Genomic DNA, 24,694 nt, shown 5'->3' with positions numbered 1-24,694 from the left:
ATGTCACCAGCACAGAATTTGGATAAAAACAGGCATTTATGAGCAGCATCGAGCTTTCAAACCACTCTGTCGAGAAGCGATTAACCCTTCTGCTCTAGTAGGTGGTGGTGCCTAGTTGATTAAAAAGCACAACCTGATGGAGTGAGACACTGAAGGCTGGCTCCATAGGGTCCCATTATAAAGTTGCCCCCAGTAGGCCCTACGTGAACTCATATATTTCGTTCTGGAAACCCTAAATTTCGGAAACCCTAAATGGCAATGTTATTAATTATGCCTGTTAAATTTGTGTTGTGTATGTGTATGGTATTTCATCGAGTTTTAATGATTGCTTTTACTTTGAAAAATCCTGACCGGAAGTAATACATTCCTGCATAGCGCTCACTTTATCCAGCTTTCCATTTATTTATTCCACTTTATCCGCTTGCCTTGGACTCGAGGCGCGCTCGGCTCGCTCGTCGTCAACCCGTTTCCACCGGCTACCTCCAAATGGAAACGGCGGACGACCAGCGGAAACCGGTCGTCCACGGCCACAACAACAATAACAACAACAATAACAACAACAAAGACAGCGAGGTGGCTGAGACCACGGCCACCGCCAGCCCGAGTGAACCCGGCGGGCCGGCGGGGACGCAGAGCATCGGTAACGGCTCTGTCCTCCACCCCGTCCCCGCCGGGGGGAACGTGAACGGCTCGGTCATCCACCCCGCCAGGCCGGAGAACGGGAAGTGGGTTCGGTTGAACGTGGGCGGCACGGTGTTCCTCACCACGCGGCAAACCCTACTGAAAGAGCAGACATCGTTCCTCTATCGACTCTGCCAGCAACAGGACACCCTGCACTCAGACACGGTAAGAGGCTGTCCTTCCGCCTGCCTGCCTGCCACAGACAACACCAGAGCTGTCGCTGTTTTGTGGAGGAAAAGTCACCATGATATTTAATACCCTTTTCCTATACTAGGTAGGTAGTAGCCTAGTAGTAGGTAGGGACTTACTTAACATCGGGTTGCCACCTTTCATGCAGAAAAATAAGGGACGCCCCCCGCAGCAGGGGACCCGCTCCGGGCCACTACCACCACGGGCCCGAGGGCGGGGTGGGGTGCCAGTGGTAGTAAATCATAACTTAGATTGTTTCAATAAAGCATTTAGATTGATACTTAAAGTTTGCAGTGCTTAATTAAAGTCGAGCTGAACCCAAAAATGAAATTTCTTTTCTTTTAGTTCAAATACCTGGGTATGCAGTGTGCACCTATTTAATAATGTATGCAAACCAAATCACAAGAATCTAATTTCTTTCGTTTTTCACACTTTTTCACATCAAAAGTTCATTTTTCAAGATTTCATTGATAACGGTAATGTACAGTTTGCTGACGTCACCTAGTACTATCAAATTCCTACCCCATTTCAACCAATCATATCACGACATGCAGCTGTCAATCTTCATTTCTGGATAATGTTCTCTTCCAAATGAAGTAGAAAATGGGCCTAGTGCCTGTCATCTGGCAGAATTCCTATCCCATAAACTAACTACTAACTTGGCCAATTGTTAGAAACATGAACAAAAAACAAAAACTATAATCTCTAAGAATGCAAAGAAATGTAACTGGCTCGTTAAAACGTGCATTCCAGGGATATCGTATCGTTATAGCAGCGATAATGGCACGTGCATCCGAGAGCTTGGTTGTCAGGGGTCGCACTTCGGAGATTCCAGGCCGACGTGCTGCACTCTCCACTCGACAACACGAAGGCAGCTGGCTGCCTGCGGCTCACTGAGCTCCACACCTCCTGTCAAAAGGCTCTTCCCGAAGGGAGCGCCACAACACACTGAATCCCACTCGATTTGGAGGCGGAACACGCCAGAATTGGCCAAAGCCCAATCCAGTCCCCAGAATTGTCAAATAAAATCATTGACATGATACTATGACCCGCCTCTCAACCTGTCATCTTAGACAAACTATGTTTTCAGTCTGAAACGGACTCATGCACTTATGCACGTGACGAACAGGTTCAGTTCGACTTTAACAATGAACTAATATAGCTTTTCAGCTATAAACTCCCCAGTAAATGGGTATTTGAGAAAAATATATGCTTTCTCTGAACACTTTTTTTTAACCTTCTGGTCTGTTAATGCGTTAGTAGCCTATTGAAGAAAGCATTTTTCCAGATTGGTTGAGCATATAACATGATAGTTTACTTGCTTCTCATGTGCACTATATTGATTCATATAAATAAATGTTTATGTATTTGACTGTAAAACTCACAAATCACATCAGAATAATGTAGCCTAGAGAAGCACCTCAGCAGCCAAGATTTATATGTCAGACAGTGCATCTATTTATTTCCTAGTAGCCTAAATACAACTGGATAGGAAATCTAATTGATCAGAACAAGATGTCCAGAAGGGATTAAAAAGCTGTCATCATTACTGTATCACCCTCTGGAGTTGCTTGTGGGACACTGCAGGGTGATGCCCAATATATACAACATATACACGAGTAGGAGTGTTCAGTAGGCATTACATATGAATTTACAGTCCGAGTTAAATAGGCATTACATTAAATATGAGTTACAGTTTAAAGGCTGAAATATACTTCTGCGTCCGCCACAACTTGGAGCCTGCACGCAGGTCCTGAAGGGATGGCAGGTTGCATCCGATGATCACCTTCTCAGCACAGCGGATGTTAATGTCCTTGAGAGTGGCAGCAGCATACCAGAGGGTGATGGAGGAGGAGTTGAGGATGGACTCAACGATGGATGTGTAGAAGTGTAGCATCGTTGCCTTTGACACTTTTAATTTCTAAAGCTGCCGCACAAAGTGCATCCTCTGCTGTGCCTTCTTGGTGAGAGCTCTGATGTTCAGCTCCCATTTTAGGTCATTGCTGAGGATGGGTCCCAGGAAGCGGAAGGACTCCACAGTGTTGACTGGGGAGTCACCCAGGGTGATGGGGGCTAATAGGCTATGCATGCTATGCTATGGTGAAGTGTTGGTGGGGTATTTGTATTGTATCCTCCTGCCACAATGGCTGGAATGGCGGAATACTTAAACTTTTTCACAATGAAGTGCACTTCTGTGGCTTTAAGAAGGGGGTGTTGCTGCAACATTTGAGATCAAACCCTCTGTCAGCACTATTTTCTGACAAAACAAGTGTCAATAATAGGCTATATAGTTTCAATGGAGAGCGTGTCAAATCTCATTTGTGATTACTACGGCAGAATAAAAGGTAGCTAATCTAGCGATTCATTTTTCGCCCCCCCCCCCCCCCCCCCCCCCCCCCCCCCCACCCGATACACATTGTCACATGTTTGTATTGTGATATATTAAATTTCAATATAAAAAAGTGGAAAAAAGGGGGAATTGCCCCAACCTGACCAAACTAAAGATCATTAAGGACTTTATCTTTTTCACACTCATAGTATGTCTGTGGCACTGAATAGTGACTATAGTGACTTTATTGTGCACTAGTCTTTTTATCTCGTAGGTTATCACTTGAACCCTAAGGGAACATACTGTATAGTTTTCCCTCAATATTTGTCTGCTATCCCTCTGAATCGTGTGACTGTGTCATGAGGAAATGCACGCCTGTGTGTGTGTGTGTGTGTGTGTGTGTGTGTGTGTGTGTGTGTGTGTGTGTGTGTGTGTGGGGCCTGTGGCTGCAAAACAAAAGGTGGAGTTGCACCAACCTGGCCGAAGGGATTGGCTAATTTGGCATGAAATGAAATTCTCTGTCTAGCTATCGCCCCTTTTAGACGTTAGCCCGTGAAAGCTGATCTTCTGCCAAAAAGTGTTCACTGCAATTTCTCCCTGCGCTGCGAGACGAGGGAGAAAACCCTGAAACGGCCCAGTGGACACAAATCTGTCAGTAATTCTGCCGCAGCTAACATTAGTTGCAGCTAACATTAGTTGCAGCTATAAGGTCATTTTACATGGACATTATCCCACGGAGACCCCCCCCAAGGACTGGACATTTTACATAGACGTATTACATGAATATTTACATTGACTCCACTCCACTATATGTGTATATATACTTACTTACTTACTTTGCACTTTATAATAATTTATAATTTGAAGATTGTCTACTGTCTGCTTCATCTTTTGCTATTTTTGTTTTTGTTATCTCTGTGATCGCTGCGCTGCATACTCCACACAAAGACAAATTCCTCGTTTGGAACATGTTTGTTTACTCACTATAGCTTTAAATTACTCTTGAATCTTGGATCTTATTTGTTTTGCAGCATTCAATATTGGTAGTGATATTACTCTAGCGGCCTGCTCCTGCTGGTGCTGCCTCTCATGCAGAGCTGTCCTGTTGTAAATGTAACCTGCATCGCAACGGCCCAGCCACCTTGTGTCGGGAAACTGTATAGCAGCGACTACATAAATGTATCATGGGGGGGTGTTTGAATATATTTGAAGGAAAAGTGACAGCCCTACTCAGAAGATTGTCAGCCTCTACACTGCATTTTGCATTGTGTGCTATGTGGTCACGTTTCATTGGAAATATGCTGAATACGAGGGATCAGCCCAGCAGCATGCCATTTTGGTAAACAAACTGCGTCACTGGGTGGCAACGGCAATGGAACCCTATGGAGCCTGAGTTTGAGCGTCTGACTCTAGCCAGCCGACCGTGTTTACAATTTAAAAACTGCGACAGTTCAGACAACTTTAACACGACATGCATACACATCAAACTCTTGAGTTAATTCTGCTCTCACTCAGAATGTCAAAATATAAGAGATGTTTATTTTTATTTTTTTTATTTTTTAAAGGATCCCCATTAGCTGATGCTTGTGGCACCAGCTAATCTTCCTGGGGTCCAAATACAATACAATAATGAAATACAATACAAGTCTTATATTTTATTAATTAATACACAGGACAAGATGTTACTATCCCTTGTGCCAAAATCCGAGGAAAAACACATTTAGAAGCCCAATCCAGAATAAAACAAGCTAACAGGCTAACAAACTAATAAACAAGACACAAATCACCAGTTACCTACCCTAGCCAACAGCAGTATGAAGCATGTCATTGGGGTTTTCAAGTGGGCACCTTCCTTCACCGACGTTTCGTTAAGTTAGGCCCACGACACCTCAAGAAGGCTTAACGGTGTAATCCAGCGTCCTGGAAACACCCCCCTCCATGCTACCACCGCACAACTGCATATTACCTCACTATCTAAGCCTAGCTATCCAGGTCGGTTCGGTATGACATTCCTGACTACACCACCACTGTCAATGATTCAGCCCTGTTGATGCGGACCGTTAATCATGACCAACAACAAACAATCCCTAACTACACCACCACTGTCAATGATTCAGCCCTGTTGATGCGGACCGTTAATCATGACCAACAACAAACAATCCCTAACTACACCACCACCGTCAATGATTCAGCCCTGTTGATGCGGACCGTTAATCATGACCAACAACAAACAATCAATCTGACCTTAGCGAGCTCCCCAGCTAGCATGTTTCCTCCTTATCCACAGCCATTCACTTGCTCGTTCTGCTGCCTGAGACATGTTGCTAACCGCAAGTTTCAGGCTCCGTCCCCGAATGCCCAACTCAGTTAGTAAGGCAATAACGGACTTTGCCACAAAACCACGGCAGCCCACCTCTACAGGCCGCACTCGAGCCCTCCAACCTCGCTGCTCTGCCTCTGCTGCCATTTCAGCATACCTAGCTTTCTTGCGCTCATAAGCCTCCTCAACTCGATCTTCCCACGGGACTGTGAGTTCGATAAAATAAACTCTCTTCTCTACCTCAGACCACAGTAACAAGTCCGGACGTAGCCGGGTGCTAACTATATATGCTGGGATGACTAGCTGTTCATTCAAGTCAACCCTCATTTCCCAGGCTCCACCTACACTTAGCTGCCCTAACTTGTGCCTGACCTTAATTGGTCTAATCTTTTCTCCCTCACGTACAAATTTGATCTGTCTAGTCTCTTTGCTAGCAACTAGAGAATTTACTTCTAGCCGCTTTTCCTCAACTGCAGCTGCCAAACATTTCAACACCTGGTTGTGACGCCAGGTGTATCGCCCCTGGGAGAGACTGACCTTACACCCTGACAGTATATGCCTCAGTGTACATACACTAGAACACAACGGGCAGGCACCATCCACATATACATATATACGATCACATTTGTGTGATGTTTACAAGTTATCATAATACATAATATATATCAGATATGTGTAATATAACACATTTGCATTTTGGGTTGATTCTTACATTGTTAGTTACAAGTTACATTGTACATACATTTGTGAGAAGACAAATGGAGTTGTTCGTGACCAGCTGGACTATTGATCACCTGTTAAGTAATGTGTTCTTAAATGGAATTTGAAAGAGGACTTATTGTTTGATTGACGTATGTGATGGGGGCAGCTATTCCAATGACTGATGGCACGATAGATGACTGTTTTTTTCAAGGCGTTTGATTTAAGGCGAGGTAAATAATATGATTTGGTCGTCAACTGCTGTTCTGGTGAAGTGACTATAGATGTTTCTGCATTTGACAATTTGACTGTGAATGAATTGGGGTTTGCTGGTGTAAATACTGTTGCTAAAGAATGTGACTGTGCTTAAGGCAAGCCTTTTCTCAACTGCTAACAATGAGAGTTTACAGTGCATGCTGTCTGTGTTTGTTCTTATGGGGCAATGTAAAACAAGCCTGGCGGCTTTGTTCTGGACAATCTGTAGTTTCCTCAGTGTGCTCTTTGATGCAGATGACCATACAGGTGAGCAATAGTCCAGCTGGTTTAGGATTAAAGATTTGACTACTTGGCCCAGAATGTGTGGTGGAACATAAGGAATGCATTTCCTTGCCATAAAGATACCGATGCCCATTTTCGATGTGATGTATAGTTTTTGAGATATTAACGTTTGTTTGGCACAACCCATACTAGTTAACTGCCGCGGGGTTATGCATTTTTGGGTGGCAGTGACGTCACACTGATTCGTCCTATAGCTTTACGACACTTTTTTCTTTTCTTTTTTAACTTTGCAAGTAATATTCAACTTCATTCCAATGTCACGAGTCTGCTTAGCACTGAATAGGACACAGGTTCAGTTAAATAAAATCCATCCCTGGTTTATTAGGGAAAACACAAGGACAAGTACAACAATATACAGACATACAGCAATATACATGCACTGTACCTTTAGGTCAGGGGTGCCCAAATTCTTTCCCATGAAGGGCCAAAACTCAATCTGGGTGGAGGGCCGAGGGCCAAAAATAAACGTTGTGGAATTACATTAAAATGTATTGTGTTTTATAGAAAATTAACACTCTAAATCTAAAATAACATTTCAATATAATAATCATTATTACGGGCTTCAAAATGGGTAGTGGGTGGAGAAAGGCTGCAGGGAGGGCTGCGGCTCCCTCCAATTAGGGCATACATGGATGACATGACGACTATGACGTCAACCGCTCCATGTACTAGCAGATTGTTGGATAAGTTAAATAGTAATCTGCAGTGGGCTAGAATGAAAGTGAAGCCAAGTAAGTCCAGGAGTATTTCAATCATTAAAGGGAGGGTAGTAGGTAAGAAGTTTGTTATAAATGATGAGGTGGTGCCTACAGTGTTAGAGAAACCAGTCAAGAGTTTGGGAAGATGGTATGATGCAAGTCTCAGTGATAAGGGACAGTTTGAGGAGGTGAGGCAGGAAATGATTCAAGGTATTTCAAGTATAGACAAGTCAGGGCTCCCAGGAAAGTTAAAGTTGTGGTGTTTGCAGTTTGGATTGTTGCCTCGGTTGATGTGGCCACTGACAGTGTATGAGGTTCCCCTTTCAAAGGTAGAAAAGCTAGAAAGGATGATTAACTCATTCATTAGAAAATGGCTCGGAGTCCCACGCTGCCTAAGCAGTGTAGCCTTATATGGGAAAGGCATATTGGAATTGCCATTATCTAGCCTGACAGAGGAGTTCAAGTGTGCTAAGGTTAGACTGGAAATTACTCTGACTCAGTCAAAGGATCCAGTGGTTAGGAGTGTAGCGCCCACAGTTAAAACAGGGAGGAAGTGGAACCCAAAGGAGGCAGTACAGCAAGCACAGTCAGCTCTTAGACACAGGGATATCATAGGTCAGGTGCAGCATGGGCGTGGAGGCTTAGGGTTGTGCATAGGGAAACCTGTGTGGAACAAGGCATCAGTAATAGAAAAGAGGAAGATGGTAGTTGAAGAAGTACATAGGCAAGAGGAGGCAGTAAGATGTACTAAGGCAGTGTCGCAGGCAAAGCAAGGACAGTGGGTGAACTGGGAGAGTGTAGAGAAGAGAAAGTTGAAGTGGAGAGAGTTGTGGAGCATGGAGGCCAGCAGAATTAGATTTATTCTAGGGGCTACTTATGATGTGCTGCCATCTCCCCAGAACTTGGGCGAGGATGGTGCCTGCCCGTTGTGTTCTAGTGTATGTACACTGAGGCATATACTGTCAGGGTGTAAGGTCAGTCTCTCCCAGGGGCGATACACCTGGCGTCACAACCAGGTGTTGAAATGTTTGGCAGCTGCAGTTGAGGAAAAGCGGCTAGAAGTAAATTCTCTAGTTGCTAGCAAAGAGACTAGACAGATCAAATTTGTACGTGAGGGAGAAAAGATTAGACCAATTAAGGTCAGGCACAAGTTAAGGCAGCTAAGTGTAGGTGGAGCCTGGGAAATGAGGGTTGACTTGAATGAACAGCTAGTCATCCCAGCATATATAGTTAGCACCCGGCTACGTCCGGACTTGTTACTGTGGTCTGAGGTAGAGAAGAGAGTTTATTTTATCGAACTCACAGTCCCGTGGGAAGATCGAGTTGAGGAGGCTTATGAGCGCAAGAAAGCTAGGTATGCTGAAATGGCAGCAGAGGCAGAGCAGCGAGGTTGGAGGGCTCGAGTGCGGCCTGTAGAGGTGGGCTGCTGTGGTTTTGTGGCAAAGTCCGTTATTGCCTTACTAACTGAGTTGGGCATTCGGGGACGGAGCCTGAAACTTGCGGTTAGCAACATGTCTCAGGCAGCAGAACGAGCAAGTGAATGGCTGTGGATAAGGAGGAAACATGCTAGCTGGGGAGCTCGCTAAGGTCAGATTGATTGTTTGTTGTTGGTCATGATTAGACAAATGGAGTTGTTCGTGACCAGCTGGACTATTGATCACCTGTTAAGTAATGTGTTCTTAAATGGAATTTGAAAGAGGACTTATTGTTTGATTGACGTATGTGATGGGGGCAGCTATTCCAATGACTGATGGCACGATAGATGACTGTTTTTTTCAAGGCGTTTGATTTAAGGCGAGGTAAATAATATGATTTGGTCGTCAACTGCTGTTCTGGTGAAGTGACTATAGATGTTTCTGCATTTGACAATTTGACTGTGAATGAATTGGGGTTTGCTGGTGTAAATACTGTTGCTAAAGAATGTGACTGTGCTTAAGGCAAGCCTTTTCTCAACTGCTAACAATGAGAGTTTACAGTGCATGCTGTCTGTGTTTGTTCTTATGGGGCAATGTAAAACAAGCCTGGCGGCTTTGTTCTGGACAATCTGTAGTTTCCTCAGTGTGCTCTTTGATGCAGATGACCATACAGGTGAGCAATAGTCCAGCTGGTTTAGGATTAAAGATTTGACTACTTGGCCCAGAATGTGTGGTGGAACATAAGGAATGCATTTCCTTGCCATAAAGATACCGATGCCCATTTTCGATGTGATGTATAGTTTTTGAGATATTAACGTTTGTTTGGCACAACCCATACTAGTTAACTGCCGCGGGGTTATGCATTTTTGGGTGGCAGTGACGTCACACTGATTCGTCCTATAGCTTTACGACACTTTTTTCTTTTCTTTTTTAACTTTGCAAGTAATATTCAACTTCATTCCAATGTCACGAGTCTGCTTAGCACTGAATAGGACACAGGTTCAGTTAAATAAAATCCATCCCTGGTTTATTAGGGAAAACACAAGGACAAGTACAACAATATACAGACATACAGCAATATACATGCACTGTACCTTTAGGTCAGGGGTGCCCAAATTCTTTCCCATGAAGGGCCAAAACTCAATCTGGGTGGAGGGCCGAGGGCCAAAAATAAACGTTGTGGAATTACATTAAAATGTATTGTGTTTTATAGAAAATTAACACTCTAAATCTAAAATAACATTTCAATATAATAATCATTATTACGGGCTTCAAAATGGGTAGTGGGTGGAGAAAGGCTGCAGGGAGGGCTGCGGCTCCCTCCAATTAGGGCATACATGGATGACATGACGACTATGACGTCAACCGCTCCATGTACTAGCAGATTGTTGGATAAGTTAAATAGTAATCTGCAGTGGGCTAGAATGAAAGTGAAGCCAAGTAAGTCCAGGAGTATTTCAATCATTAAAGGGAGGGTAGTAGGTAAGAAGTTTGTTATAAATGATGAGGTGGTGCCTACAGTGTTAGAGAAACCAGTCAAGAGTTTGGGAAGATGGTATGATGCAAGTCTCAGTGATAAGGGACAGTTTGAGGAGGTGAGGCAGGAAATGATTCAAGGTATTTCAAGTATAGACAAGTCAGGGCTCCCAGGAAAGTTAAAGTTGTGGTGTTTGCAGTTTGGATTGTTGCCTCGGTTGATGTGGCCACTGACAGTGTATGAGGTTCCCCTTTCAAAGGTAGAAAAGCTAGAAAGGATGATTAACTCATTCATTAGAAAATGGCTCGGAGTCCCACGCTGCCTAAGCAGTGTAGCCTTATATGGGAAAGGCATATTGGAATTGCCATTATCTAGCCTGACAGAGGAGTTCAAGTGTGCTAAGGTTAGACTGGAAATTACTCTGACTCAGTCAAAGGATCCAGTGGTTAGGAGTGTAGCGCCCACAGTTAAAACAGGGAGGAAGTGGAACCCAAAGGAGGCAGTACAGCAAGCACAGTCAGCTCTTAGACACAGGGATATCATAGGTCAGGTGCAGCATGGGCGTGGAGGCTTAGGGTTGTGCATAGGGAAACCTGTGTGGAACAAGGCATCAGTAATAGAAAAGAGGAAGATGGTAGTTGAAGAAGTACATAGGCAAGAGGAGGCAGTAAGATGTACTAAGGCAGTGTCGCAGGCAAAGCAAGGACAGTGGGTGAACTGGGAGAGTGTAGAGAAGAGAAAGTTGAAGTGGAGAGAGTTGTGGAGCATGGAGGCCAGCAGAATTAGATTTATTCTAGGGGCTACTTATGATGTGCTGCCATCTCCCCAGAACTTGGGCGAGGATGGTGCCTGCCCGTTGTGTTCTAGTGTATGTACACTGAGGCATATACTGTCAGGGTGTAAGGTCAGTCTCTCCCAGGGGCGATACACCTGGCGTCACAACCAGGTGTTGAAATGTTTGGCAGCTGCAGTTGAGGAAAAGCGGCTAGAAGTAAATTCTCTAGTTGCTAGCAAAGAGACTAGACAGATCAAATTTGTACGTGAGGGAGAAAAGATTAGACCAATTAAGGTCAGGCACAAGTTAAGGCAGCTAAGTGTAGGTGGAGCCTGGGAAATGAGGGTTGACTTGAATGAACAGCTAGTCATCCCAGCATATATAGTTAGCACCCGGCTACGTCCGGACTTGTTACTGTGGTCTGAGGTAGAGAAGAGAGTTTATTTTATCGAACTCACAGTCCCGTGGGAAGATCGAGTTGAGGAGGCTTATGAGCGCAAGAAAGCTAGGTATGCTGAAATGGCAGCAGAGGCAGAGCAGCGAGGTTGGAGGGCTCGAGTGCGGCCTGTAGAGGTGGGCTGCTGTGGTTTTGTGGCAAAGTCCGTTATTGCCTTACTAACTGAGTTGGGCATTCGGGGACGGAGCCTGAAACTTGCGGTTAGCAACATGTCTCAGGCAGCAGAACGAGCAAGTGAATGGCTGTGGATAAGGAGGAAACATGCTAGCTGGGGAGCTCGCTAAGGTCAGATTGATTGTTTGTTGTTGGTCATGATTAACGGTCCGCATCAACAGGGCTGAATCATTGACAGTGGTGGTGTAGTTAGGGATTGTTTGTTGTTGGTCATGATTGACGGTCCGCATCAACAGGGCTGAATCATTGACAGTGGTGGTGTAGTCAGGAATGTCATACCGAACCGACCTGGATAGCTAGGCTTAGATAGTGAGGTAATATGCAGTTGTGCGGTGGTAGCATGGAGGGGGGTGTTTCCAGGACGCTGGATTACACCGTTAAGCCTTCTTGAGGTGTCGTGGGCCTAACTTAACGAAACGTCGGTGAAGGAAGGTGCCCACTTGAAAACCCCAATGACATGCTTCATACTGCTGTTGGCTAGGGTAGGTAACTGGTGATTTGTGTCTTGTTTATTAGTTTGTTAGCCTGTTAGCTTGTTTTATTCTGGATTGGGCTTCTAAATGTGTTTTTCCTCGGATTTTGGCACAAGGGATAGTAACATCTTGTCCTGTGTATTAATTAATCTACTTTTTATCTGTTTGAAAAAGCGAGGGCATGTTTCGTTTCGTAGTGGCGACGTATATTGTACTCTTTCAAAACAGCCACTCTCTGTCTGCAAATGAGACAAACCGCTGTTGAATTTACTTCGGTAAAAAAATACTCGTCTTGCCACTCCGTCCTAAACTTTCTTTTGTCAGTGTGTCACTGCCGTGATGATGATCTGTCCATCTTGCTGAGCTGGTGTAAAGCCAGTGACTGGGGAGGGATCAAATATGAGCTCACCCCCCAACCAGGTGATTCAGCCAACCAATCAGGAGCGATCAATCCTGACAGCAATGCCTCACACCCGTGTGATAGAGTCGGGGAGAGAGAATACCAGCTGCACAAAATTAACGTTAATAACATTTTTTTCATATAGGAACCCCCTTCACCAAAACATGCAATATCCTGGTTGCTAATGTGGTTCCTCTCGTCGTTAAGGGCACCTGTTCGGAGGGAGGGGAACCGGTTGGAATAGCGTGAACCTCCCACGTGCTATGTCCTACCAGTGAAGCTTCCCCCTGTCAGGTGAAAAGAAGCGGCTGGCTAACTGCCCATGTCTCGGAGGAAGCATGGAGCCAGTTTCGGCTCTCCCCAGATCGGCAGAGGGTGGAGTAGCAACCAGGATAAATAAAAGTAAAATTAGCACTAACGGGGATAAAAATGGGATAAAAAATCGTGAAAAAAATATTTAGAAAAAAAAAAAAAAACTTTTTTTTCCCAAATCCGTGGCGGGCCAAAACAATGGGCCCCAAATTGGTCAGCACTGCTTTAGGTTATAATGTATAACTGGTATAATGGCCAATCTCTGTTTGTCTGCTACAGGACGAGACAGGAGCCTATGTGATCGACAGAGACCCCACCTACTTCGGCCCCATCCTCAACTACCTGCGGCACGGAAAACTGGTCTACAACAAGGAGCTGGCAGAGGAAGGTCTAATATGCATTGAATCTGTCACTATCATTTGGGGAACGTCTGTTTTCAGTGTATCTCTTGGGCAGGTGAAAATAGTGAAATAGTCTGTTCTGGAAGGTAAAAGGTGTGCTTCAGTATAGAGAGCCGCAGGTATGATGTATTTCTGTAGTCGGAACGCGGAAGTCCCGGACTTCATGGTTCTTCACTGTTTCTGCCTATGGGATTTTTGAATGGGTTTTTGGCGCGATGCTTCAAATAAGGTCTCTGGGCAACGCAAGCTTAATAAAAAGCGAACCAGTGTTCAGCGGGATAATCTTCACACATGAGGACCACTTTCATGAGTTTTGAAGCGTAAATGCGAGCCCTAGAAGTAAAAAGCTCGTGCTAAGCTAATCCAGAACTACACGTCACCACTCAACCTGGAGTGTTGTTGATGTGTGCACTGCTGTGCACTGATTACCCCGGGCTGAACCAGGTGAGGGAAAGAGAATTTCCGTGTTCGTCCTTTGAAGTGATGACGTTATTGACATATAATATCCCCGTCGACTCAACAGTGTAGTCTCATTTAGCCGTTTGCTAGCTAGCCGCCCTTTTAACGGCACGTAAAAGCTTAAAAACTCATAAAAGTGGTCCTCATGTGTGAAGATTATGCTGCTGAACACTGGTTCACGTTTGAATAAGCTTGCTTTAACCACAGACCTCATTTGAAGCATCGCGCCAAAAACCCATTAAAAAATCCCATAGGCGAAAACAGTGAAGCACCAGGAGTGTTAGCATCGATATTCCTGCTGCTCTCTATAGGATTTGTGTCATGTGGTTTTGTTTTGCCAGGTGTCCTAGAGGAGGCTGAGTTTTACAACATCACCCCACTGATCAAGCTGATCAAGGAGAGGATTCTAGAGAGGGACTCTAAGAGCACAGAGGTGAGAAGATCCCAGGACACACACACACACACACACACACACACACACACACACACACACACACACACACACACACACCGTGGAGTACTTTATTATTTTAATTTACTTTTAATTAAACCATTTTTAACCTACTTTTATTCTAGTTTCTTTACGACCGCTATCTACCGGACCCAATTGCGATGCAGATTTCTGTGCGTCATTTCGGTGGCATGCTGGAGCTGCCAATTGAAATCCGCCCTCCGGTGCTCCTTCACTCATCATCATCTTCACTATCATCATCATTTGGAGCGCACCGCTTGAGATCCTCTGTATGACACGCTGCTGCTCTCCTCTCCTGTGTGACTCTGATCCTCTGTATGACACGCTGCTGCTCTCCTCTCCTGTGTGACTCTGATCCTCTGTATGACACGCTGCTGCTCTCCTCTCCTGTGTGACTCTGATCCTCTGTATGACACGCTGCCTCTCTCCTCTCCTGTGTGACTCTGATCCTCTGTATGACACGCTGCCTCTCTCCTCTCCTGTGTGACTCTGATCCTCTGTATGACACGCTGCCGCTCTCCTCTCCTGTGTGACTCTGATCCTCTGTATGACATGCTGCCTCTCTCCTCTCCTGTGTGACTCTGATCCTCTGTATGACACGCTGCTGCTCTCCTCTCCTGTGCGACTCTCCTTCCAACTTTTGGTCGAGAGCCCGACAGCAGTGGCACTCGTCAATGTCACATTATGATCGCTTAGCCAATCGGATAAAAGAAGATGCGGGTCGTAAAAGTTTTCACTGCCGATAACGTCCGGTTCATACAAACTGTCAGGTATTTGTTAACATGTAACTAGGGATGTAACAATATGAAATATATATGTATTTGCATTGCTTTAAAGGGAAACGGCAACAGCGAGCCTAGGAATTGAGCGCGCGAGATGCCTAGTTTCGGAAATTCCCCTGTCACCCTGTATTTCGGAAATTCTCTTCCGGGAAGGCTGCTGTGGTGTATCCTCCCTCAGAGCTCCTCAGAGATCTCTCCTCGCACCTTGGAGCAGAGATACGAGCTTTGGGATGCTCTTCAAAATGGCAGAGTCAGAACAACTTCCTGTTCACGCGAGGATATATCAAATAAGAGGAATGGTTTGGACCCAAGATAACAAAATGTGGACAATCATCCTCCTCCTTTTTAGTCTGATCCACATTGCATGTTTACCCCCCCTAGAGGTGATGTTGAAACAAAATGTCAGCTTGTACAATGTACACATTGACGAAAGTATTAAACGTTTACAGAATTCAGCATTGAATCGTGACAACTCTACTAGACTACCACCACCCACTTTGTCTCTCCTGTGTGTGTCTCTCTCTCTTTGTCTCTCCATCCTTCCTTCTCGTCCATCACCTGCCCCCCACCTCCCTCTCTCTCTGTCTGTCTGCAGCAGGTTCCCCCCAAACACGTGTACCGGGTGCTGCAGTGCCAGGAGGAGGAGCTGACCCAGATGGTGTCCACCATGTCGGATGGCTGGAAGTTTGAGCAGGTCAGCGTGCGCGCCTGCAGAAAGCCCCGCACCGGACTGCTCTGGACTGTGGGTTGGACTCACGCTGTTGCTGACCCTTCAATCTTGACCCTGACCCCTCGGCCCTGATCTGACCTCTGCTTCCTGCACTCCCCAACTGATTCTCCCCAGATAGGGCTGCACAATTAATTGTAGTTTCATCGTCATCGCGATATGAACTTAGCGCAATAAACACATTGCAAAGACTGCCTGAAATGCAATGAATAACAAAAATGATTTTATTTACATCAATCATGCATTGCATTCACACGCAGAAGATCCTTATGTCTTGTGTTGTAAATCAGCGCACACCTTTCCCTTGCAGCTCCGCCCCTCCCCAAAGCCCAAACACACTGTGTGTAGTTTCAGCTTGAGTCAAACACGCTGTGTGTAGTTTCAGCTCGAGTCAAACACACTGTGTAGTTTCAGCTTGAGTCAAACACACTGTGTGTAGTTTCAGCTTGAGTCAAACACACTGTGTGTAGTTTCAGCTTGAGTCAAACACACTGTGTGTAGTTTCAGCTTGAGTCAAACACACTGTGTGTAGTTTCAGCTTGAGTCAAACACACTGTGTGTAGTTTCAGCTTGAGTCAAACACACTGTGTGTAGGTTCAGCTTGAGTCAAACACACTGTGTGTAGTTTCAGCTTGAGTCAAACACACTGTGTGTAGTTTCAGCTTGAGTCAAACACACTGTGTAGTTTCAGCTCGAGTCAAACACACTGTGTAGTTTCAGCTTGAGTCAAACACACTGTGTGTAGTTTCAGCTTGAGTCAAACACACTGTGTGTAGTTTCAGCTTGAGTCAAACACACTGTGTGTAGTTTCAGCTTGAGTCAAACACGCTGTGTGTAGTTTCAGCTTGAGTCAAACACACTGTGTAGTTTCAGCTTGAGTCAAACACGCTGTGTGTAGTTTCAGCTTGAGTCAAACACACTGTGTGTAGTTTCAGCTTGAGTCAAACACACTGTGTGTAGGTTCAGCTTGAGTCAAACACACTGTGTGTAGTTTCAGCTTGAGTCAAACACGCTGTGTGTAGTTTCAGCTCGAGTCAAACACGCTGTGTGTAGTTTCAGCTTGAGTCAAACATGCTGTGTGTAGTTTCAGCTTGAGTCAAACACACTGTGTAGTTTCAGCTTGAGTCAAACACTGTGTGTAGTTTCAGCTTGAGTCAAACACACTGTGTGTAGTTTCAGCTTGAGTCAAACACGCTGTGTGTAGTTTCAGCTTGAGTCAAACACACTGTGTGTAGTTTCAGCTTGAGTCAAACACACTGTGTGTAGGTTCAGCTTGAGACGCTAACAGAGAGCCATGGCTTGTGGGCATAGGCTATTCAGTGTTTCCCCTACCATTCTACAGGCCTGGCGGACCCACCAGGCCAGAACAATTTCAATAAACCTTTATGGCATATTATTACAATACAACAATACTAGTGTTGACAGTGTTGACAGTAATAGAAGATGCCAAATCATTCAAAACAATAAGCATTTTGCTTTTAGGAGCATTGTGCCAGTGTCCGGCGCTGTTCCAAAACGTGTCAACGTGTGTCGTTGCCTGGGAAACACACATCCCATAATACAACTGTTCGCATCGCATCCCATAATGGTCTGATGATACTTGGGATGCCATTGCGAACATAGATGCGAACAGGTTAGCTAAAAGTTTAGTGTCGCCAGCAAGGGCCCCCACCGTTGCGGTCGGGGTACGTTTCAAAATCCCTCCAGGCCTGAAAATCTTTCTAGGGGAAACACTGGGCTATTCAATGTTTGGGGATTATGTTGGCAGTATTAAAGCAGAAAGACATAAGAACTGTATAGCTAAAATGCATACTTCAATATTTGTTAATTTATCACGTCATATTCATGAGTCATATTGTCATCACAATATTGAGCAATGTTATCACACATCGCAGATTTTCCTCATATGATGCAGACCTACCCCCCAGAGTTTAGGATCCGCAGCAATCCTGCAGAAGGATTTCAAATTGCAAAATTGCAATCCGGTATTCCGCCTAGATGTATGCACTTGAATCCCATGTGTGTTTGTGTTGCAGGCATTCACAACAACAATTCAATGTGTTCGACTCGCATGAAGGCTTTTGTACGCCTCAAGCCCAAACAGCCTCAAGCCCAAACAGCGTCCACATCCACTTCTGTGTCATGTGTTCTCATGCTATGAAAAGAGCACAGAGGCTTGGGACTGTGTGTGACTTGAATCTCAGAGACACTAAACTTGGTGGATGGGTTTCAAATCACCCAAACTACCGAGCCAAGAAATGGCCGAATGGTGGCACTATAACAAAGAACATTTTAGCAAATAACTCATACTCAAACTCATATATAGTCAGGAAACGAAACTATTGGCTTTCACAAAATGTTGAGATTTTAGATAAATAATCATCAGTAATGTGGATATAATGACTAAGTGGATAAAGGCAAAGAACAGAACAGAACAGTCTAACGCAGCCTTAAAACAAAGATATACAGTCATTCAATACAGCAGTGGAATCAAAGGAATGGAGAGGGGGTACAAATCTATTATAGTGGGGTATATATAGAGGAGGTACAAATCTATTATAGTGGGGTATATATAGAGGAGGTACAAATCTATTATAGTGGGGGTTATATAGAGGAGGTACAAATCTATTATAGTGGGGTTTATATAGAGGAGGTACAAATCTATTATAGTGAGGTATATATAGAGGAGGTACAAATCTATTATAGTGGGGGATATATAGAGGAGGTACAAATCTATTATAGTGGGGTATATATAGAGGAGGTACAAATCTATTATAGTGGGGTATATATAGAGGAGGTACAAATCTATTATAGTGGGGTATATATAGAGGGGGTACAAATCTATTATAGTGGGGTATATATAGAGGGGGTACAAATCTATTATAGTGGGGGATATATAGAGGAGGTACAAATCTATTATAGTGGGGTTTATATAGAGGAGGTACAAATCTATTATAGTGGGGGATATATAGAGGAGGTACAAATCTATTATAGTGGGGTTTATATAGAGGAGGTACAAATCTATTATAGTGGGGGATATATAGAGGAGGTACAAATCTATTATAGTGGGGGATATATAGAGGAGGTACAAATCTATTATAGTGGGGGATATATAGAGGAGGTACAAATCTATTATAGTGGGGTATATATAGAGGAGGTACAAATCTATTATAGTGGGGGATATATAGAGGAGGTACAAATCTATTATAGTGGGATATATATAGAGGAGGTACAAATCTATTATAGTGGGGGATATATAGAGGAGGTACAAATCTATTATAGTGGGGTTTATATAGAGGAGGTACAAATCTATTATAGTGGGGGATATATAGAGGAGGTACAAATCTATTATAGTGGGGTTTATATAGAGGAGGTACAAATCTATTATAGTGGGGGATATATAGAGGAGGTACAAATCTATTATAGTGGGGGATATATAGAGGAGGTACAAATCTATTATAGTGGGGTTTATATAGAGGAGGTACAAATCTATTATAGTGGGGGATATATAGAGGAGGTACAAATCTATTATAGTGGGGGATATATAGAGGAGGTACAAATCTATTATAGTGGGGTATATATAGAGGAGGTACAAATCTATTATAGTGGGGTTTATATAGAGGAGGTACAAATCTATTATAGTGGGGGATATATAGAGGAGGTACAAATCTATTATAGTGGGGTTTATATAGAGGAGGTACAAATCTATTATAGTGGGGGATATATAGAGGAGGTACAAATCTATTATAGTGGGGTTTATATAGAGGAGGTACAAATCTATTATAGTGGGGGATATATAGAGGAGGTACAAATCTATTATAGTGGGGATATATAGAGGAGGTACAAATCTATTATAGTGGGGGGATTTATAGAGGAGGTACAAATCTATTATAGTGGGGGATATATAGAGGAGGTACAAATCTATTATAGTGGGGGATATATAGAGGAGGTACAAATCTATTATAGTGGGGGATATATAGAGGAGGTACAAATCTATTATAGTGGGGGATATATAGAGGAGGTACAAATCTATTATAGTGGGGGATATATAGAGGAGGTACAAATCTATTATAGTGGGGGATATATAGAGGAGGTACAAATCTATTATAGTGGGGGATATATAGAGGAGGTACAAATCTATTATAGTGGGGGATATATAGAGGAGGTACAAATCTATTATAGTGGGGGATATATAGAGGAGGTACAAATCTATTATAGTGGGGTATATATAGAGGAGGTACAAATCTATTATAGTGGGGGATATATAGAGGAGGTACAAATCTATTATAGTGGGGTATATATAGAGGAGGTACAAATCTATTATAGTGGGGTATATATAGAGGAGGTACAAATCTCGCCTGTTGTGCGTTTCCCTTACGAAAAACAACTAACGTTATATTCCTGCGCATTTATAGCCTACTAAATAATAGCCTATAGCCCAACAAATCCATAACTCCCTATAGGAATATTATAATAGAGTTGACGTTACAGCCGTCACAGCAGTAAAAAGGGGAAAGGCTGAAATGAAAGCAAAAAGTGATGCGGTCCATGACTGCAACAGGAGGAATTCTCCGTGCCTACATTTGATGAGTAAGTAGGTTATAGACAGTATATTATTAGCTATTTATGCTCAAACGATGTTTTTCTTTTTTTTTGCTCAAACGATGTTGACATTAGTAGGCTAAATTAGCAGACATAATAAGCTTAAAGAGGACCTCTCTATTACTGTTCTTCTCCCAATATGCCCGCAGCAGTTAACCCCAAGTTTATTCTTTTTCTTTGTCTTTTGTCTTCTTAGCGTGCATCTGATAAATCCTCTGTGGAGTCGTGTCTCTACAGGATATTGAGGATATTCCCTCTGTTCTGTCAGTCTCTCCTCAAAACCATCTGCAATATTTTTATTTCCCTCAGCAGCAGGACAGCGGGTCACATCTCCATGGCAATGACTGAACGTCACGCCTATCTTACTTGCGGAAAGCCGACTCGCCTGTGTAAAAGCACTTTCTGTGTCAAAAGGCACCGCGCACTCATTTGAGGGCCTTCCTAATGGCGATATTACGGGATCTCTGTGTAAAAAGGATAATCTCGCGCTCACTCATTTACTCAGTCTCTCTGTCACTCTCTCTGTCCCTCTCTCTCTCTCTCTCTAGATGGTGAACATCGGTTCGTCATACAGCTATGGAACAGAGGATCAGGCTGAGTTCCTGTGTGTCGTATCCAAGGAGCTTCACACACCCGGGTCTGGCCTGGGCACTGAGCAGAGCCACAAAACCAAGGTGAAACACACACACACACACACAACAGGGTTTTTCCTGGCTCTAAATGAGGCGGAGGTGGTACTAGAACGTGGCCGATATGGGATTTTTGAGCCCGACACCTATAGAGCTGAACAGTCACGTGACATCTCTTGCCCCCCCCCCCCCCCCCAATATTTATTTTTTGTTTTTGCTCCAAGGGAAATATTTTATGGTCACTCACGATTCAGTAGGTCATGGGTTGGCTTGGTTCCAGCCTTAAAACTCGTTAAGGATTTTTCAAAATGTCTACGGAGAAAATGAATGGGAAACTCACTTCTGGGGCAAGAGATGTCACGTGACTGTTCAGCTCTATACGATTTTAGAGGGGGGATTAACCGATTACAGATATGGCGGTAGTGAATTTAAAGGATTATTTGAGCTGGAATAAAAATAGACCTTTTTTATGTGGATTGTGCACTTATATACTGTAACTATTCAAAGCTACTCAGAAGGTTGCTTTCTTAAACAAATAACTTTATTATTTACTATTTAACATTCCATTGTCAATTCTAGAAATTAATACTGAGAAAATAAAGAATAAATAAGAATAAAATAAATTGCTAAATAATGTCAGTAATGTATGTTGCTAGTCAATCGCCAACCATGAAGAAGCAACCATCTATGATAGAGGAAAGACATTTTTATTTAAGAGGGGAATTTTTAAGATGGGCAATTTATAAATGTAGAGATAACCGTTCTACCCGATCTGTTAGAAAGCCCACATCATTGTGTAATAAGTTTGCCTGTCCATCGTATTATAAGTTTAGTTGGTTCGGAGTCATTTACTCACTCACACCTCAGTGAACTCACCGTAGCTATTTCAGACTGAACCTGAATGCACCACCAGAGCTGCGTCAAAGACTCTCATAGCAGGATTAAGCTTCACTTTTGTGTGGCTGTTTCCTTTGTTTGTATTGTGTGTGCGAAATTTGACAATATGGTACTGTATCTACCCAAATATCACGGTATGCTGTATTTCACTGTATTTTTGGCCGGCGGAGACGGGCCTGTATCTTGGTTTGTCCTGGCCCATTTTGGTCACGGATTTGGGAAACAGAGTTGTTGTTGACACGGCTACGCCGCTGTAAAACTACTCTGCTGTAAAACTACTCCGCTGTAAAACTACTCTGCTGAGAAACTGAAACTGAAACTAAGACCAACCCCAGGCCGAGCAAAATGCACGTTGTGTTGTGGCAAAACATGAGAGGCGGCGGCATTAATGAGCCAGGCGTGCCTTCACTCCAGCACTCCATTCAGGGTTTCACGCGGCATTTGCGGTACTATCCGGTGCTATGCAGTGCTTCCCAGTTTGACATTAGTCTTATGTATTATCTAGACTAATGGCTGTAATAGTGTGACATTATGTTCGTTCTTCTGTGGAGTCAGTCAGCAGCAGCCAGCAGCCTTTCTGTGTTGCAGATAGGAGCAGGAGGAGGAGGGGGCCACGCTGGGGATCCACTCAACACTCACACTGCTGCAGTCAGAGATACACACACAGACAGAGACAGAGTCAGAAGACTTGACAGAGACATGTGGAGGACTTACGTTAAACATTTTAACCATGGATAATATATTCTTCAGTAAAATCCATGTGGAAGACGCTTGTTGCTTGAAAAACAAGGAGTGATCTGTCTCTAAAAAACACTGTAAAGTGAAAGTAAGACCTCAGGCAGATACATGCAGTTTCCACTGCTTGGCAGCAGGTAACGTTAACACTATTTTCAGCCCATAGACCCACACAGCACCCTCAGAGTTAAGCGTCGGTTATCAGCACATCTCGATCTCATCTAAGGTTGCCAACCGTCCCTTAAAATACGGAATCGTCCCGTATTTGTAAACAAAAAGACGCGTTCTGTATTGAACTGATACGGGACGCGCTTTGTCCCATATTCCAGAGACACTGTAGTACAAAGCTATTTGTATGAGCGAGTAAACTCCGCAGCGGAGTCTCCACTCAGTCCGCTGGCACCGCTGCCTCTCCCCTGGCCTATGTAGCCGGTGTCATGTTACAGCAGCCTGAGCGAGAGGCTGTGGACAGTGCGCAGGACACAGGGAGCACTCAAAGTTCCTCACTCACCAGGCATCACAATGCCATTTGTTTGTTCACATTGTCAATATATTTAGATGTGATAATAAAGGCTTCGAGAGCCTGGTTTAGGTACCTTGAAAGTGCTTGAATTTTACTCTTAAAAGCTGTACAAACCCTGCTTACAACAGTAGGCTATTGCAGGTGTAAGACTTGTTACAGTAATCAGAGATATCCTCAGTCTAAATCCATACTTTTCAATAATTATCCTTTTGTTCAGAAGATTTCGTCTGAAATCTAAAATGTTTTTTGCACTAATGATGTAAACTCTTGCAGGTCTGTTCTATTCAAAAGAATAGCTATGTAAAATTGCTGTTTGCACTGTTGAAAGAAAAGTCTTGAATGAGTAGACTACATGCCAATGTTTCACAAGCAATTTGTTCGGGGAGGGCCAATCATATTTTTCTAATCACTTGTGGAGGGTCAACGAAAAATATATTTTGGTCAGAGAAGGGTCACATCTTTTGATTTGAGAGTGCTCCAAATCCCTCCAGTGACCCCCCCCTTCTAAATAACAAACTGTCCCTTACACACAAAAGTGGGATTACAAAATATGCCTGCCTGGTAAACAAATGTGCATGGCTGGTACAATTTCAAATCGGCCAGCCACTTTGGCTGACACAGCAGGCTCATCAACACTTTCCCACGCCGGCCATATGCTAGGTTCGACCTAGCCTTGTTTTTCTTTTCTTTTTATGGCCCATCAAAAATTAAAAACAAACATTTTGCTTTAACCCATTGATACCTGATGCAGCATTTGTGTGTGTGTATCCCTTTAAGACCGCGAACCACGTCACGCGGTTCGCTGTCTTAAAGGGATACACACACAAATTAGGGATATACATGCAAATTCTGCATCAGGTATCAATGGGTTAAAGATAAATATTCTTTATTGAACGTTTACACAAGGGTCCTCCATTATGAACTTGTCGTGGGCACGGTGTTACATGGAAAGCTTCCCGTGGTTGCTTGATATTGCGGTATACCTTAAAACGTGATATCGTTACATCCCTACGTGTGCGTGTATGTTTCTGCGTGTGTGTGTACACCTCTCCCCATTGAAACTGATATGAGTGTGCCTTGATCCTGTGCTCTTCACTGAAAACTCCAAATGTCACTCGCCTTGCAAATGTCATTAACAAACTCATTCACTCCATCATTCACACACCACTCTGTTTCCCGCTATTCTCTCTCTCTCTCTCGCTCTCTCTCTCTCTCTCTCTGCTGGTCTATCAGTCTCTCTATTTCTCTGTCCCTCTCTCTCTCCATATATATATCTCTCTCTCTATATATATCTCTGTCTGTTTCTTTCTATATTTACCTCTCTGCCTATCCTCCACTCACTGACGCTCATCAGCCTGTTCATTTTCTTTGTGGTTTTCTGTCTGGTTTGGTTTTGTTTTGTTTTGTGTTGTTTCTCCTCCGTCCTTCACGCCACATGAAGTCGCCGGAGCTGCAGGAGGAGGAAGCAGAGGAGGAGGAGGAGGAGGAGGAGGAGGAGGGAGGGAGAGAT

At 43.8% G+C, this 24,694-nt stretch overlaps 1 protein-coding gene across 1 annotated transcript; it reads left to right on the top strand.

The window, feature by feature from the left end:
• Positions 1-479: 479 nt before the first annotated feature.
• Positions 480-24,691, top strand: kctd17 (potassium channel tetramerization domain containing 17; the record flags this gene model as incomplete). Its single annotated transcript, XM_083635361.1, has 6 exons — positions 480-846; positions 13,237-13,345; positions 14,159-14,250; positions 15,667-15,813; positions 20,949-21,074; positions 24,626-24,691. Coding segments are annotated over exons 1-6 (900 nt in total), but the record flags the coding sequence as incomplete, so codon positions are not given.
• Positions 24,692-24,694: the final 3 nt, after the last annotated feature.

Source organism: Poromitra crassiceps, assembly GCF_964638095.1.
Source record: "Poromitra crassiceps genome assembly, chromosome: 4".
NCBI lineage: Eukaryota > Metazoa > Chordata > Actinopteri > Beryciformes > Melamphaidae > Poromitra > Poromitra crassiceps.
The sequence above is the reverse complement of the archived record's forward strand: the minus strand, read 5'-3'. Positions and strand labels throughout refer to the sequence as shown.